This window comes from Carlito syrichta, unplaced genomic scaffold (genome assembly GCF_000164805.1).
Source record: "Carlito syrichta isolate Samal-C Ts95f unplaced genomic scaffold, Tarsius_syrichta-2.0.1 Scaffold302919, whole genome shotgun sequence".
NCBI lineage: Eukaryota > Metazoa > Chordata > Mammalia > Primates > Tarsiidae > Carlito > Carlito syrichta.
The window spans coordinates 42,344-59,099 of NW_007247015.1; the positions used below are offsets into that span (position 1 = coordinate 42,344).

Sequence of the window (16,756 nt, forward strand, 5' to 3'; positions counted from 1 at the left end):
CTCATTCTGTCACCCAGGCTGGAGTGCAGTGGCACATTCACGGCCACCACAGCCTCTAAGTTCTGGGCTCAGGTAATCCTTCTGCCTCAGACTTCAGTAGCTGGAACTACAGGCATGTGCCACTACACCTGGCTAATTTTCTTATTTATTGTAGAGATAAGGTCTCATCAAATTGCCCAGGCTGGTCTCGAACCCGTGGGCTGATACAATCCTCTCACTTCGGCCTCCCAAAGTGCTGGGATTATAGGCATAAGTTAGCATGCCTGGCCTACCATAAACTTTTAAGGAGTTAGCAGAAGCAAGGTTTTTCTGAGTCTATAGTTTTGTGAATTCTTCAAAAGGTGAATCTGCTTTTACAGAACAGGCTTTAAGCTAATTTTTCCTCCAGAAATTTTCTTCCTGGGATCTGATTTGCCCAGAATGAGTACGTCCTCCTAGACATTGGCTGCAAACCATGCTACTGCCACTAGAGGACAGCAGAGGACTAGGTAGTTCAAATGTGAACTCTGAACACACGTTGACTTGGATGGACTCCATTTCATTTTACTTTACTTTTTTCTATTTACTTTATTTTGTCAATTGAATTTTTGAGTTCAATTGCATGTAACTAACTTAATTCAAATATAAGAGTATTTTCACTGGGCACGGTGACTCAAGCCTGTAATCCCAGCACTTTGAGAGGCCGAGGTAAGAGGATTGCCTGAGCTCAGGGGTTCAAGACCAGCCTAGATAATTTGGTGAGGCCTTGTCTCTACAATAAATCAAAAAATTAGCCAGACATGGTAACACGTGACTGTAGTTCCAGCTACTTGGAAGGCTGAGGCAGAAGGATCACCTGAGCCCAGTAGTTTAAGGCTGCGGTGGCCATGAGCGTGCCACTGCACTCCAGCCTGGGTGACAGAATGAGACTCCAACTCGAAAACAAAATAAATAAAGAAAAAGAGAAGCACAGCAGAGATTTGGGGTTAAGATCTTGGGCTTAAATGCTCAGAGAGTATTTTCCCTTGAGGAATGGGATTAAACCTGTTTCCACACACTAAGTCGTATCGAGATGACAGGAACAGAGAAAAGATACTGTTCCTACCTCCAAAAGTTCAGAGTCAGGGAAAAAATGTGTTGTACACAAACATATACCTACACTCCAGACAGACATCATTCCCTCATTCATCCTTCCACTAACTCATTCACCCACGGAGTGGCCCTTGGAGTGTCCACGTCCCTGGTGCTGTCCTGCACACTGGACTGTGACTGCCTATAAATAAAGTTCGAATGATGCCTTGGGGGTCCTGGAGGGAGAGGCGCAGCTGCAGAGGGTGAGAGTCACCTAGTCACTGGTCTTAGCCTTGGGCATGTGGCAGACAGAGGTGGGACCATATCTGCGTGAACCATATTCTCAACCATATCTACGTGAGCTGGGCTAGGAAGTGGCAGAACAGGTAAGAGGTGGGTGAGACAACAGCCCAGAGAGGACTGGGCTGCCACCTGGGACCTTTGGGGTTTTGTTTGTTTGTTTGTTTGTTTGTTTTTGAGTTGGAGTCTCACTCTGTCACCCAGAATGGAGTGCAGTGGCCGCAGCCTCGACCTGCTGGTTCCAGGTGATCCTTCCGCCTCAGCTCTCCAAGTAGCGGGAACTACAGGCACGTGCCACCACGCCCAGTTAATTTTTTAATTTATTGTAGAGATGAGGTCTCGCCAAGTTGTCCGGGTGGGCTCAGGCAATCCTCAGACCTGGGGCCTTTGGACACTGTCCCGCCTGTGATGAAGAGTATGGGAGGTCTGAGCTGGGCCAAGGCTTCAGTGTGGAGGAAAGCGAAGCAGGGACAGTAGAAAAGTCCAGGAGAGAGAAAAAGGAGGGCAAGGAGGGACTCTTCTGGACTAGAATTAGAAGGCTACAGTTGCGGGGGCACTGAGGAGGAGTAAAGGGAGGCAGGATCCTGGACCATGAGTGGGAAGCAGGTGGGGTAACACTGAGGCCCACCCATCGAGTGCCCTCCAGGAAACTTCCCAGTGCCCTTCTGACTCACTTCCCCCAACTATCTGGGCCTCTGTCTGAATATCTGGATCCCTGTATGTCCCCCAACACGGTGAGCCTCTGAGAGTATGGCCCACCCTAGTCCTGCAGTGACCTGAACTGGCCTCACACTGAAGAACCAGAAGGTCTTTGTGGAAGAGTGAACAAACCAATGATTACTCTGTAAACCATTCATGTGGTTGGACCCTGTACCTTAGAGCACTGGCACTGTCCTGGCAGAGGGGTTCCTGCCTGCTGAGAGCAGAGGTAGCAGTTAGGAGCTAGCTCTGGAAGACAGATGGGCTTTGTCCATAGTTAAGGGAGAGTGTGAATAAAGACTGCTGTAGTAGCCTGTGAGGAAAGGGAGTCAGACCTGGGAACATGAGGGAGAGCCCTAAATGCCTAGCTCTGGGCTGGAGCTCGGGGCCCAATGCCTGCCCAGCTCAGAATGGGGCCTGATGCCACTTCTCAATTCACTGTTCCTGCCTGGCCCAGGAACTGCATTGGGAAGCAATTTGCCATGAACTAGCTGAAGGTGGCCATAGCCCTGACCCTACTCCACTTTGGGCTGCTTCCTGATCCTACCAGGGTCCCTACCTGCATACTTCGAGTTGTGTTGATGTCCAGCAATGGGATCCACCTTCTCAGGAAGCTCTCCAACCCATGTGGGGACAAGGATGGGCTCTGAGGGCTTCCTCCTGCCATTCCATCTTCCTGTTCCCTCCGCCTGTCCCCTGCCTGTCTGCCCACATCCTACTTTTGTCTTCCCACCTGCCCTTCTTCCCACTTGTCTGCTGCCCTGCCCCCTCCTTCAATCTCTTTGCACTTCTCTCTCACTTTTCTCCGGGTTCCCTATCTGCTTATCTAGCTGCCCCTACCCACCTGCATCACTAATGTCCATCCACTCCTGATGTCCTATTTGCCCTCCAGCCTGTCTAACCCCACACCTGTCTTATTCCTTCTGCCTACTTGGCTGTTCCCATCCGAGTTTCCTACAGCTGTTGTAATAAACTGCCACCAAAAATAGTCATTTTAAACAATAGAAATTCATTCTCTTACAGTTCTGGATGTCAAAGTTGGAAATGGGCTTCACTCCTGAAAATCCAGCTGTGGATGGAGCCAAACTGCATTAGGGAGTCGAGGGGAGAGTCCTGCCCATAGGTTCTTCAGCTCCAGAGCTGCATTTTTATGATTTCTTGGCCCCCCTCCCCTTGATAGCCAACAGCATCTTCAAATTTTTCTTGTCCTCACATCTCTTTCCCTCTTCTGAGGACTCTTGTGATTACACCAAAATTGTTGAAATAATCCAGAACAATTTCGTCTTCAAAGTCTATGTTGACATAGGTAATCCTATAACCACAGGTTCCATGGCTTTGGATAGGGACATCATAGACAGTTATGATTCAGTGTAGCACAGTTCCTATCTGATTGTTGCCTGATTTGTCCATCTAAATCTCTCCTATACAGTACCTGTCTACCTGTTTACCATTCAGATAACCCTTCAGTCTTCCCTTCTCCCTGGAATAAAGTTCACAGGGTGTAGTAGTGTCCAGCTTCCTGTGGAAAGAGATGGGAGGAGAAGAGAGATGGGGGTGGGGGAAGACTTCCTTCTGAGTAGGGAAAAGGGAAGTGAGGAATGCCCTTTGGTGCCAGGACCCCAACCAGGCCTGCCATGTCTCACCCCACCTTACACAGCCTCATGATGTATGACCCCTGTTGTCCCACACCCTGTCCAACTCCTTAGGTTCCCATGGCAACTGAGTTTCAACAAAGGGCTTTTCTCTAAGAGCTCAGAGGAAGCTATACTTGTAGGAGAAAGATACCCAGCTTCCATTTCATTCAAGATTTAGTTTTTCTCACACAAGAATCTTCAGCACAAGGTTGAGGTAAGGGCCTGTCTTAATCCCTTTTGTGTTGTTATAACAGAATCCCAAGACTGGGTAATTTATAAGGAAAAGAGATTTCTTTGGCTCACAATTCTGGTGACTGAAAAGTCCAAGTTTTGACAGTTGCATCTGGTGAAGGCCTCATGCTACTTCCACTCATGACAGAAGGAAAAGGGAAGGAGTATGTGCATAGATCACATGGCAAGTGAGGAAGCAAGAGAGAGACTGAAGATGTCAGTCTCTTTTTTCCAATCTGCTCTCTCAGGAACTAATCCCTTCTATTTAGAACAAGAATTCACTCAACTCTTAGGGGAGGAGATTAAACTATTCATGAGGAATCCAACCCCATGATCCAAGCACCTCCCACTAGGACCCACCCTCCAACACTGCCACACTAGGGATCAAATTTCAATATAGGTTTGGGCAGGGACACATCACATCCCAACCATAGCATGGCATCTTGGGTTGAGGAGGAAAGCTTCTGGCATGAGGGGCTTGGGGATTCAGCTCTTCACAGCCAATGAGACATGAGAAAGAAGCCCAGTCTGGCCACATCACCAGGCACCTGTCAGCCTTCCTCACACATGGGGCCTGCAGTCTCCTCAGGAGCAAGTGCTGTGAGGAGTCCAGGTGGGCACATGGGTATGGCTGCTGGGAGAGGGTGACAGACCCAAGAAGCTCCTATCTCACAGCACAGATTCTCGGTGCTCCCCTGCCTTTCTAGCTGGCCACCCTGAGAGAGAAGGGGCATGCTCAACCCTTCCCACATGGTGACAGACTGGATGCTGCTACTCCTAACCCTGGGGCCTGTTCCAGCACTTGGTCCTCTAAGTGCTCCCCCAGCTTCCCTGGGCTGGTGTCCCAGCTTCTACCAGCCTCCTGCTTCTCTTGGTGAATCTGAGCCCAGGTGTCCCTCCTGCCCCTCCCCAAAGACAGACTTCCCTGGAGCCCTCTGCATGAAGCGTGATGCTTCCCCAATTGGTGCCCGTAACCAGGGCCTCCTTCCCAGTCCCCTGACCTCCATGTCCCTGGGCTATTTCAGTTCTTCTCTGAGAAGGGGCTGGAAAGAGGAGAACTGGACACTCAGCACTTGACCATGGAAGGAAAGGTTTGGGACAGGAGAGTGAGCTGGGAACATCCTTGACCCAATGTTCAGCAGACCCCCCAGCATCTGGTGCTGTAGAAGGGCTCATGCCAACCATGATCAGAGAGCACAGGACAATGGGAGCTCAGAATTCTGGGTGGTCAGTCATGAAGAGGTACTCTAACCACGGGATCCCATGAGGTGTGGATAAGTGACCAAAAAGTGACTCTGCTCACTTCAGGCAATGGGTGAGACCCAGGCTGAGAGCACACCCAATGCACACCCCCATGACACTATATAGAGACACTCAGGTACAGACACACATATGCCCCCATCGCACATGCCACACTCTACCCACACACATGTGCACGCATATTCCCAGGACCACAGGAGGCAGTGGGGTGTGTTTAGAGAGGCAGAAGAATGAAGCAGAATTCATCTGTGGCATCCACAAGTCCCTAGCCGCCATCATCTCCTCCCACAGGGAACCCATTTACCCCTTCTCACACCAGAGCTCTCAGCTCCACTTCCCCCCAACTCACACCCTCAGAGAGTATCAATACTAATGATGGAGTCTTGGCCAAAATAGGCCAATGGCAGAAGCCTCAGTTCAAAATCTTCTCAGATGAGTGTCTTGTGGGTTCCTTCCCTTTATATCACAGTGTGATCACAGCCTCCCCTCCTCCAGCCTCCCAGGCCTCCTCAAGATCCAAAGAGTTCAGGGAAATAGATGCATTTTAGACTCAGGTGCCTCCCAATGGCATGATGGTTATGACTTCGGGGCTCAGAAAGTGTATTAAAAATGTATCCTCACATGTGTCAGGTGCCAGGACAGAGGGAAAAGTTGGTAGCATAAGGTACAGGGCAGACAGCTGGGAGGCACACACTGACTGGGATCTCTGCCTCCCAGCCCCAGGTGGGCAAGGAGTTCTGGGTCTTGACAGGGTTTTTCAGGCATGAGCAGGTGGCCTGTGGCAGACCCGTGACCTTCCTCCAAGAGGGAGGCATCAATAGCAGGAAGAATGTATCTCCAGAGACACATCCCTAGGGCTCGCATTCCTCTCTCTTGTCTACCCTCAGCTCTCTAGTTTCCATCGCTCTTCCTTCCATACCTGTCTAGTCCCTGGATTGGCAACTACTAATGCCCTTAGACTTTGAGCCTAGGAGTATATGTGCCCTAGCCCTGAGGCTGCTGCTGCAGGGACTGCCAGGGAAAGAGCTTTAAGTTGTCAGGTGGCCCCCAACCTGAGGCCCTCCCCAAAAATCCTTCTTTGCACCTTCATGCCTCACCTGTGCCTCAAGCCCTCATTCAAGCTAATTCATCGGGGGCTATTTTTTTTTCCAAGAAGCGCCACTCTAATGCCAATCTGCCACCTTCCCTAGCTAAACTCCAAATACTCAGAATATCATGTGACTGTGAGACACAGACACTGGTGATAGCAGGGGTGCCACAGGGACCCACCTCAGGAGGGGTAGAAGACACACCCATGATATCATATTCCATATTCCTTGACCAGTGATGGTTACAAGGAAGTTTGCTTTAGGATTATTCTTTATTTTGTACAGTCTTGGTTTAGGCATTTTTCCTTATGTCTGTTATAGTCCAAACACACACACACACACAGTTAAACATAGAGCAGCTTGGTGAAAGGGCAACTCCCTAAGCCATTCCTCTGTCATATGGTACCTGGTCATCACCATGAATCCCAAGGCAAAGCTTCCATTGCGTTCACTGCAAGTCACTAAGGCTGGAATGTAAGTTTCTGCTACATTTTTTAAAGTTCGTCAATTACAGGAGATAAATGAAGTTTATTGAAGCAAGTAAGTGCTCGCCAAATGTTTGTTGGATACATGCACAATTCGACATTTATAGACACACATGTTTACATGGCATAGTCTTATAAGTGATTGTCTATGGCAATGGTTACTCCCCTTCCAAAGCATATAACTCCCAAAGGCAAAGAGCCCCAACTCCACATCCAGCCTGGGGAGGGTGGTTCCAGAGAAAGGCCACAGCCTGGGCTGAGTGGGGTCCTACTCTCACCAGAGCTACTTCCCAGACCCAGGGCCCAGTGGCTTCAGGTGGAGGTGGATACCATTCTTGGAGCGCAGGATCAACTGAGGTATCTTGATTGGCAGCCGCGAGGGGTCCAGAGAGAACTCAAAGCGGAGCAGGCAGAGGGCTGTGACCACCTTCATCTCATTCATGGCAAACTGCTGCCCGATGCAGTTCCTGTAGTGACACCACAAGGGGACATAAGGCAGTGAGGTGTCCAGAGTGATGAAATCCAGTAAGCTCAGTGGCCAACAAAAATCAGGAATTATCTTTGGAAGAACAATTAGTTGATAGGTGGATTGGCCTGGGCTAAAGAAACAGATCTTGGGAGCATGTTGAGGGTGGGTCCCAGACTGAGTAGATTCCCACTGCTGTTCTAGCTTGAGGAGCTTTCAGGGAATGACTTGCCCATCCCATTCACTTTCCTAGGACAGGAACAGGATCATGGCAAGAAGGTCCTTGGCACTTATCCTCCCTTAGGATCACCACAAACCCAGCATGGTTCCCCCTTATGCAGAGGGCCCCCTGATGATGCCTCCTCCATGATGTCATCCACCCTCCCCTTCTCAATCCCAAGGACCTGGAATACTGGGCCTCCTCATACCTGGGCCCAGCAGAGAAGGGCATGAAGGCAAAGGGGTGACGTCTGGACACATTCTCAGGAGAAAAGCGCAGGGGGTCAAAGACCTGAGGGAACAGGCCTTGCTTAAACATTCACCTGGTCTTGGCAGGTGGTGACCTTCCCAGCCCCCAACCCTGTCTGACCTCCCAACCCAGGAAAGAGATACCTCAGGGTCTGGCCACACAGCACTATTCCTATGGAGAGCATAGATGTGCAGAGAGATCAGGCTACCTGTGGGCAGAACAGAGACCTGGTGACCCAGGTGGTCCCGAGCAGCCAGCCCCACCTCCACATAAGGCCAGAATCCCCCAGCCATACACACACCCCTGTCCTCCCCCCACCCACCCAACTGGGGTGCTAGCCTCTGCCTGACCACTGCTGGTGACAGAGAGCTCATGACCACATGACTCATCAAAGTACTTTTGACCATCATCACACCTAGTTCTCATACTCCCAACACTGGGCACATCACCTGACACAGACATTTGTGGAGTGAAAAAAGAGGAGGAATGAGCCCACTCCATCACGAGGTAAGACAGGAAGGGACTTTATACCCTTTCTGCTTTCAGTTAAACTGACTCTTGGGCACTTATTATTCATAACGTTATGCTCTCAACAATAATAGCTATCATTCATCAGGTGCTTACTACAAGCCAGATACAGGGTGAACACTCTTTATGAAGCCACCACATCCAGTTGTACAGGTTGCACTCTGCACAGCATCATAGTCTACTTGAATGATGCTCCCTGACACTGTTCAGAAAACAGCTTGCATGGTGGTATGTGATAGTCCTGATGAACATTAATTTCTCTTTAATCCTGACAACCTCGAGAGGTAGGCACTTTTCTCACCCCTATTTTTAAGAAGAGGTGATGGAGCTAGAGCTTCAGGGTCAGAAGAATGTATCAATATGTTGTGGATTTGGACCCAAGACTCTCTGAGCACTAAGACTGAGCTCTTCCCCATCAATGCAAGGATTTAGCTAAAGGCACAAAATGTTTCAGAGCAGCATTCAGAGGACTCCAGTTCCATCCCCAGATCTGCCCTCATCCCACCTGCAGGTAGAGATCGGCCATCCACAAAAGTGACAGGTTTGCTGAGCTGGCGGTACACCTGGGGCACAGGCGGGTAGAGACGGAAGCTCTCCTTGATGCACATAGTCAGATAAGTCATTTTGCCCAGATCATCCCTGCCGGCAACACAACCAGGACATTCTGGGAATGGAGGAGCAATGAGAGCCTGGGGGAAGACAGACCCCAGCCCCAGCTTTCCGCCCTCACCACCACCACCACCCACTCAAGAGTCAGAAGGTTCAAAGTGGCTCTAGGCACCTAGGCCAGCCGGGCCGGACACTGAGTGGCCACTCAGACTCAAGGGTTCTGGTTCCACTTTCCTCCATCTCATTCTCATCTTCACCACTAGGAGGAGAAAGCACAGGACCCTAGGGATGTATGCACACCCAGCTATCAAAGACAAGGTCACTTCTGTGTCCCTCGAGGCCCCATGGAATCCCATGAGAGACAGTTCATTACTTTCTGCTTGGTTTCCCCTCAGAACTGGAATGAAAAGGAACAGGGGCAACCAACCAATGTTCTTGCATTGCTCAGTGAGTAAACAATGAAAGCTCATGTAAAATGTATGCCTGTGTGTGTGTGTGTATATCTTTTCCCTTTGGCAACAGAAAACTCAGACCTTAATGTGACATGCAACTCTAACTACTGTGCAATATTTTATTACAGAGGCCCAAACTCCTGGTCTTTTCCCCCACTGGCCCCATGGGAGGTTGTTTTACTGTTTTATTGAATAAGTAGGCTGGGGGCGGTGGCTCACATCTATAACCCCAGCCTTTTGGGAGGCCGAGGTGAGAGGACTGCCTGAGCCCACGAGTTGGAGACCAGCCTGGGAAACTTGGGAAGACCTCATCTCTACAATAATTCAAATAAAGTAGCTGGGCATGGTGGTATGTGCCTGTAGTTTCAGCTACTTAGAAGGCTGAGGCGGAAGGATCGCCTGAGCCCAGCAAGTGGAGGCTGTGGTGCCATAAGCATGCCACTGCACTCCAGCCTGGGTGATAGAGTAAGACTCCAACTCAAAAAAAAAAAAATAAGCTGGGCTCGGTGGCTCAGCCTGTAATCCTGCGCCTTTGGGAGGCTGAGTGAGTAAGTTGCTTCAAGTTCTACACGGAATGAAGTGAAAACTACATCTTTTTTAACTCCCTGCCTCAGGATGGGTTCACATTGCTACCCGACCTACAATGCCCAGATCTCTCTCTCTTTGCCCGAATTTTAACTCTCTAAAAAGATTAAAAAGTAAATTCAAGCCCTACCCCTTCCCTCTGCCCTAAACATTCAGGCCACTCAACCCTGCAATTTTGTCTAGCTGTTGAGTTATGTGAGTTTGTCTCTCGTAAAACTCCCCACAGACAGAAACTCAGCTCCTCTTCCTCTCCCACTTGCACCCCTGATAGTACCTGGTACCTGTCTGGACACCATGGGGGGCTTTCAACATCTGACCAATAAAAATGGCAATGTAGACTTCATCCTCCAAGTCTCACATTCTGGAATATAGACCCTTTATGTGCCTCTGAAGTCCTCTCACAAGCTGAGCGTTTTCTGTGCCCCCACTGTGTGCATAGCCCCATGCTGAAGACAACTCAGGAACTCAGAGAGAAAGATCAAATGTCTGACCACAAGCAAAGGCCTGAAGGAAGGGCACAGTCAGCAGAGAGGGGAGAAGCCTCTGAGAGGTTCCCAGAGGTCATGATGCAAAAAGTCATGGCCCGTAGGTTTCATGTTCAGGTATTCAGTCTTGAACCAAGAAACAGGGAAAACAAAAGTTTTTGAAGAGACAAAGTTTGGTAAAGTTGCTTCTCCTTCGCCAGAGAGAGAGAGAGAGATGTGGCATCCAGAGGCTGAGTATTGCCATCCAAAGGCAGGGACAAGGGACCGGCTTTCCCTCTGTCCCAGCTCTGTTCACCTCTCATCTTTTTCTTTTCGCCTCTTTTTCTCCCAGGTCTCCCTACTCTATATCCAGAACCCCAGAAGGGTAGTCAGGTTCTGCCATCAGAGGAAGTCAGCACATAAAATATCAACCTCTTGTTGACAACTTTCTCTGTGTAACGTATCTGCTCAGGTTCCATTTGGGGAGAATGGACTCGAGGGTGCATCTGTGCTTAGCTCCTCCTGCCAAAAGCAATGACAGTGAGAGAACAGAACAACTGCTACCACCCTCACCTGATTTCTTGGATGGCCCAGAACCAGATGGACACTACCCTTTCCTAAGGCTGAGCAGGATAAACTGGGCTCACCCTCAGCCTCACTCACCACTGGAAGGCATCCCGGTCCCCTAGGATCTCAAGGGCCTCCTCTCTACAACGTTGCTGGTGCTCAGGGTACAGGGCCATGCAGTAGAGAAACCAGGAAATACCACTGGTGGTGGTGTCATGGCCCTCAAACATAAACGTGTCCACTTCAGACCGGAGGTCCATGTCTGACAACTTGATCCCATCTTCATCCTGGGTTAGAAAAGGCCAAATAGGACAGCTCAAGGTATTTACAGTAAATACCAAGAACTCATAGCAGTAGTTGTCAAATGAAGATCTGAGGGAGGGAGTGAAAGGTCTTTTTCAGACTAGGGGTTAGAACCTTCCCCTAGATTCCTGTCTTTCTCTCAAGCTCACCCAAAATGTCTCCTACTCCACAAAGCCCTCCCTGACCCCTCCAGCCAAGTGACTTGTTTCCTCATCCAGCCCCAACTGCTAGCTCTGCTCACTTAGCACATGGATTGCCATTCAGCAGAAGAATACATCTTTGTTAACATCCACCTAGTGTCTCCTTCCCTGAACGTAAGCATCTGGAGGGCAGGGCCAGGTCTTCCTCACTTCTGCATCCTAGCACAGGAACTAACCCAAGGTAGGAGCTCAATGAGTTTATGAAGTAGATGAAAAAGGACCAACTGAATAGATGAACGAATGAATGAATGAAGTCTAAGATTCTACAGTGCCAACATTCTTGGGGATCTTAAAAGTCTAGAAATGTCTTCAGGCCACTACCATGTAATTCAGGTTCCCAACTTCATCTCTCTCCATGCCTAACACACCCTGTATCTGCCCACCTCTGAACATTTGCTGATAGGTCACAATCACTTAGGAAAGGGGAAAATGTTTAACCCAAGCCCCTTTTGCTGTCCAGTGATCCCTGTCCAAAGAGGATGGTCTGAAGACCCCGCTGGGGCCAGTTCTCAGGTGGGGGTGGGCAATGAATGATGTACTCACCCGAGCACCCAGGAGAATGTCCAGGAAGTCCAGGTGCCTCCGGTTCTGGATCTTCTCTCGCTCTTTCTCATCCTGCAGTGCTGCCTTCCGCTCCCTGATGACCTGGTCTGGGCCAGGAGCACAGGGCATCACTGTCTGGGAACCCATTCTCTGTGTAAAGGGGAGCTGAAGTCCTGTAATGGGAGGGATCACAGGGGGGCTGGGAGGAGGAAGCCAGGCTTCCTAGGGGTGAGCCCTGTGGGAAAGGCCCACCTGTATGGTCGTGGGCCACCTGGCAAGCCCGCAGGAAGCGGCGGCCATGTGGAGTGAGCCAGTAGATGAAGTCATTATGGTACTGGAAGGATTCAAGACGCTGCTGCATCAGCAGAGTGAGATTGCTCACGGCCAGGTAGTAGCTGCTGTCCCTGCACAGCAGAGGGTGGGGGCAGGTGGGGCTCAGACACTGACCCAGGAGCAGAACTCAGAGTAGCTCCATTCCAGGACTCTGGTCCCAACCACAGAGCTTCCTGTCCTTCTTCTCCCTTCCCTTAATCCTCCTCACTAAAACCAGATGTGGCTCCCCACCATAAGCAAGGCCAGGCTCACCCCTAGCGGGGCTCCCTAGGGCAAAACCCTAGCTTCTCTCACACCAGGGCCCAGGAGCCCTGCTAACATTCCCCTCTAAGCTGGCTTTGGAGGAGAGTGTGGTCAACCCCGAGGTTACCCCCTGACCTGTGTCCTAGGCCACTGTCTCCTTTGCCAAAGGTGCACTTCATGAGCGTGTCTAGTGCCATCTGTCCCACGTCGCAGAAGATGTCAAAGCATTTATCCTCACGAGCTTTCTCCTCCCACTTGTCCTGGAGCCCAGAGACAGGAACCCATGCAGGGGCCATATGGGCTAGATGCCCCACCCTGCTCTCCAGAACTCATAGCCGGTCCTCCATCACCAAGCCCCCTCCACGAATCCCCGGTCCCTGCCCTGCCCTCCATCCTGCTAGAATGTGGGGGTGAGATGGATAGGAGTTTGGCAGCCTCTGAGCTTCAGGCTTAGAGCGCAAGCCGGAAGGCAGATTTTGCATAGCACACAGATGCTTTCTCCCAGTCAGGGCAGCCTGTAAGGGGACAGGAGGGCTCAGAGGGAATGAGCTTTCCAGCACAGTGTGTGTGTAAGTCAGGCCTACAATAAGCCTAAGAAAGGATTTTCCTGCAGGGAAAAAGACTAGCCTGGGCAACCTCTGGGGATTATCCAGTCCTGAGACTCTAAACCTGACCTGTGACATCCCACTTAGAGATGAGTCACAATGGATGTTATTCTAGGCAGTTGCAGGAGGCAGAGAAAAGGGAAGAGATACTTTTCAGATGTGAAAGGCCCTCCTGAGGCACTCAAACATAGGCAGTTCCTCAATAGGATTCTGGGAAGAAAGAGGGCTGGGTCTCCTAGTAGAGACAAGCACCAGGGTTACCTGGATACTTGGAGCCTCAGCACCTAGTTAGCAGTAGCACATGGCAGGTGTTGGCAGAGCAGAGTTTGACATTGTTACTGCAGGTAGAATGGGGTCTCGGGGCCTCAGCTCTGCACTGCACCCCACTACCTGCCCTCCGCAGGAAAAAATCTGGTGAAGAAGAACAGGCCTAGTAGTCAACAACTTCCAGGAGCCTGTCACAGGCGGCTCACCAGCATGATGCGTGTGGACTCGGCAAACACAGACACATAGGGTTTCAGTACATCATAATGGAAGCCAGGCGTGAGCAACTTGCGGTGCTGGAACCACTTGGGCCCCTCAAGAACCAGCAGACCTTTCCCTGGGAGACATGGGGCTGGTCAGTCCAGGAAATACTTCCCTACCCTTGGCAGCCTGTGGCCAAGCACATCCCACCCCATCCCTGAGCCTGGAACCCTCCAGGTATAGGCGACTAAGAGACCAATATTGCCGTCTGTGCCCTCCCCAAGCTGCCAGGACCCCAGCACACAGAGGTGGCAGCAGTTCTTGACTGAATTAGTGCCTTCCTTAGGGCAGCACGACTCAGTTTCTGCCTCTCAGCTGTACACACAAAGCCTGGACTCCAGGAATGTGTGTCAGATGACACTGTGTCGGATGTCAGACAAAGGAGAGGCATCTCCCTGGGGACAGCCAGACAGGAGGGAAGTCTGCTGAGCCTTGACTCTCAGCTGCTGAGACTGTGGCCACAGCCTCAGGATTTGGGGCACAATCTTGTGTTTGTGCTTCGTGGCCTCCTGCAGCCTCTGTCCTCCTGCCCCCCCCAACACATCTAGCAGTGGAAATGCATTCCTAGCTTCATTCCCCCAAGCCTTTTCTGTCTTTTCATTGTATCCTTCCTTTGATGACTGAAGAGAGGATTCGAATCACAAAACAACTTGCCTATGGTACTAGGTGAGTAAATTGGCAAGGGAATGTGTTTTTCCTCTTGGCCCTGCCCTTATTCAGCTCCCAAGAAGATGCTGAGGATACCACAGAATCATGAGTGAAAGAAGGACTTTGAAGAAGCATAGGACCTTGACTCAAGAATACTCAGTGGCTCCCACCTAGCCTCAGCATCATAACCCATCATAACGGTAGCCAAGTGCTGGCAGCCTGTCCTCCCTGCCCAACCTCATCACCCAACCAAGCTCTGTCTTACAGCCACCCAGACAGCCTTGCAGCCCCTGGTGACCAACTATGGTCCTACCACCTCACCTTTCCTCAGGGTCTTGGCCTGAATAGCAGCATCTATTAAAGTCTCCTACAGGATTAACTCTAGTGCCACCTCCAAGAAGCCATTCTTCACACTCACACTTTCTCCAGAGCCCTTGCCCTGCCTGTCTAGGGAAAACACAGGCCTTGCAAGAGGAAACATTCGGGTCCCCATGACCCTGGCCAGCCAAGAGCTCTCCGGCTTCTCCTTTGTCACCCCACTGAGCATTTGAGCTTCAGATGGGCACCTGGGGTCCAGGCTGTCTGGTTGATGGGGTAGCCAACTGAGTGGGGTCGGGCAGGATCCTGGTCACCCCGCACCAAGGGTCTGGGATGGACAGGACAAAGAAGGCAGGTCCTTACTCACCAATCCACTGGAGAAAGAAGTCATACACATCCGAGGCCTTAGGGTCTGCAGGAAAAGGAGATCAGAGATGGGGGTTCCCAGAGGGGTCTCATTGATAAGGAGTAGGAGATACCACAGCTGCCCAAACTTAGGACACAGGCCCAGGCCTCCTCCCCACATTATACCCTGAGCCCTTGGCTCTCAGGAAGCGCCACCCTCTCCCGAGAGCACCTCACCCCCACGACTATACACAGCTTTGGCAAAGTCAGGCTCATAGATGTTCAGGAAGCCAATGAACGGTCCAAACCAGAGTGGGTGGGCGCAGGGGTACTGATGAGCCCAGGATACCACCTTGTCCAGACTTCCCGTCTGTTGGATCTGAAATGATGGCAGAAGACCCAGTGTTACCACTGGGCCCCAAGTCCCTGGGAGGGGAAGGGAGAAGGCTGCCTAGGCAGTGTCGTCTAGAGACCTGTGGGTTCAATGTCCACCCCGGCTCCCCAGCCACTGCTGCAAGTCCAAGTCACTCTCTTCTTACACCTGGGTTAGCTCTACAGCCCCAAACTAGCCAACGTGCTTCCACCCAGCAACTACCACCAACTCTGCACTGTACTGCAGTCAGAAAGAGGTCTCTTCTTAACATTACTCTGCATTATAAAGGTAATTCCTGCTTGTTGTGCAATAGAGAAATCACCTCAACTCCACCTGCTTTGAGTCTTTCAACACATTTTTCCGAAGTGGGCCAGTTCATCCCTCCTTAGGCAACCTGGTGGTCCCCTGCTCCTGGGAGGTCACCATATTTATGCCAAACTTAGTGCAGACACCCGATCAGCATAGCGCACTGCAGCCCAGAACTCCTGGACTCAAGCGATCCTCCAGCCTCACCCTCCCTGGTAGCTGGGACTACGGGCACGCACCACCAAGCTCAGCAAGTCTTTCAACACATTTTTAGTGAAGACCTACATATGCAGAGCTCTCTCTGAATGAGACATATGTGGTTCTGACCTTTCATTCCGTGAGAAAGACAGAATACACAAGTGGACAGTTAAGTAAAATAACCACAGGCAGTAGTAAGTGCTGAGAAGAAAACAAAGACAGTGTTATGAAAGACTCTATCAGGGAGGACCTGTTTAGGGTGATCTGAAACTGGAAGGATGATAAGGATCCGGCTGTGTGAAGCATAAGGAAAGAGCATTCTGGGTGGGGAGAACAGCAAGCACAAAAGAGCTGGGATGGGAAAAATCATGCTGTCTTCCAGGAGCTACCCACTGGTGAGTCACCAGTGGAGATGGTCAGGTGCGATGGCTCACATCTATAATCCCAGCACTTTGGGAGGCCAAGATGAGAGGATTGCTTGAGCCCACGGACTCGAGACCAGCCTGGGCAACTTGGTGAGCCCTCATCTTTGTTTTTTATAAATCAAAAAAACTAAAGAAAGAAAAAAAAGAAATGAGGTTGGAGAGATCATGCAGAGGGTAGTCAGTGCTCTTTGGGGGTCTTTCTAGCCCTATCTACTCACCCAGGAGTGTTTTGTGTAAATGGAGTTATAAGATAAACATGTCTGCAAAGCCAGTCTTTTTTCACTTGATGTATCTTGTCCTCCTTTTCAAGCTAGTGCATTTAACTGTCATTCACTATTTTAACGGTTGCACAGTATTCCACTCACCTAGGGATGTGCCATGATGTATTTATCTATTCTTCCCCATTTAGAGTCTTTTTTTTTTCCCCCCATGTAATTATCTTCTTTTTTTTTTTTTTTTTTTTGAGTTGGCGTCTCACTCTGGCGCCCAGACTGGAGTGCAGTG

General features: G+C 50.4%; 1 protein-coding gene across 3 annotated transcripts in view; it reads right to left on the bottom strand.

The window, feature by feature from the left end:
- Positions 1–6,517: 6,517 nt before the first annotated feature.
- Positions 6,518–16,756, bottom strand: part of LOC103259618 (cytochrome P450 4B1) — a 25,723-nt gene continuing 15,484 nt past the window's right edge. The window contains exons 2-12 of one of the 3 annotated variants that reach the window (XM_008057280.1): positions 15,188–15,329; positions 14,973–15,017; positions 13,588–13,715; positions 12,645–12,769; positions 12,186–12,337; positions 11,934–12,040; positions 10,984–11,174; positions 8,716–8,849; positions 7,826–7,890; positions 7,642–7,724; positions 6,518–7,214 (exon numbers count right to left, since the gene is read on the bottom strand). In XM_008057280.1, coding sequence (XP_008055471.1) covers positions 7,031–7,214; positions 7,642–7,724; positions 7,826–7,890; positions 8,716–8,849; positions 10,984–11,174; positions 11,934–12,040; positions 12,186–12,337; positions 12,645–12,769; positions 13,588–13,715; positions 14,973–15,017; positions 15,188–15,329 — 1,356 coding nt within the window. In that variant the 3' untranslated portion in view covers positions 6,518–7,030. The remainder of the gene's footprint in view (positions 7,215–7,641; positions 7,725–7,825; positions 7,891–8,715; positions 8,850–10,983; positions 11,175–11,933; positions 12,041–12,185; positions 12,338–12,644; positions 12,770–13,587; positions 13,716–14,972; positions 15,018–15,187; positions 15,330–16,756) is intronic. The other 2 variants (XM_021711928.1, XM_021711929.1) reach the window with 2 other exon arrangements.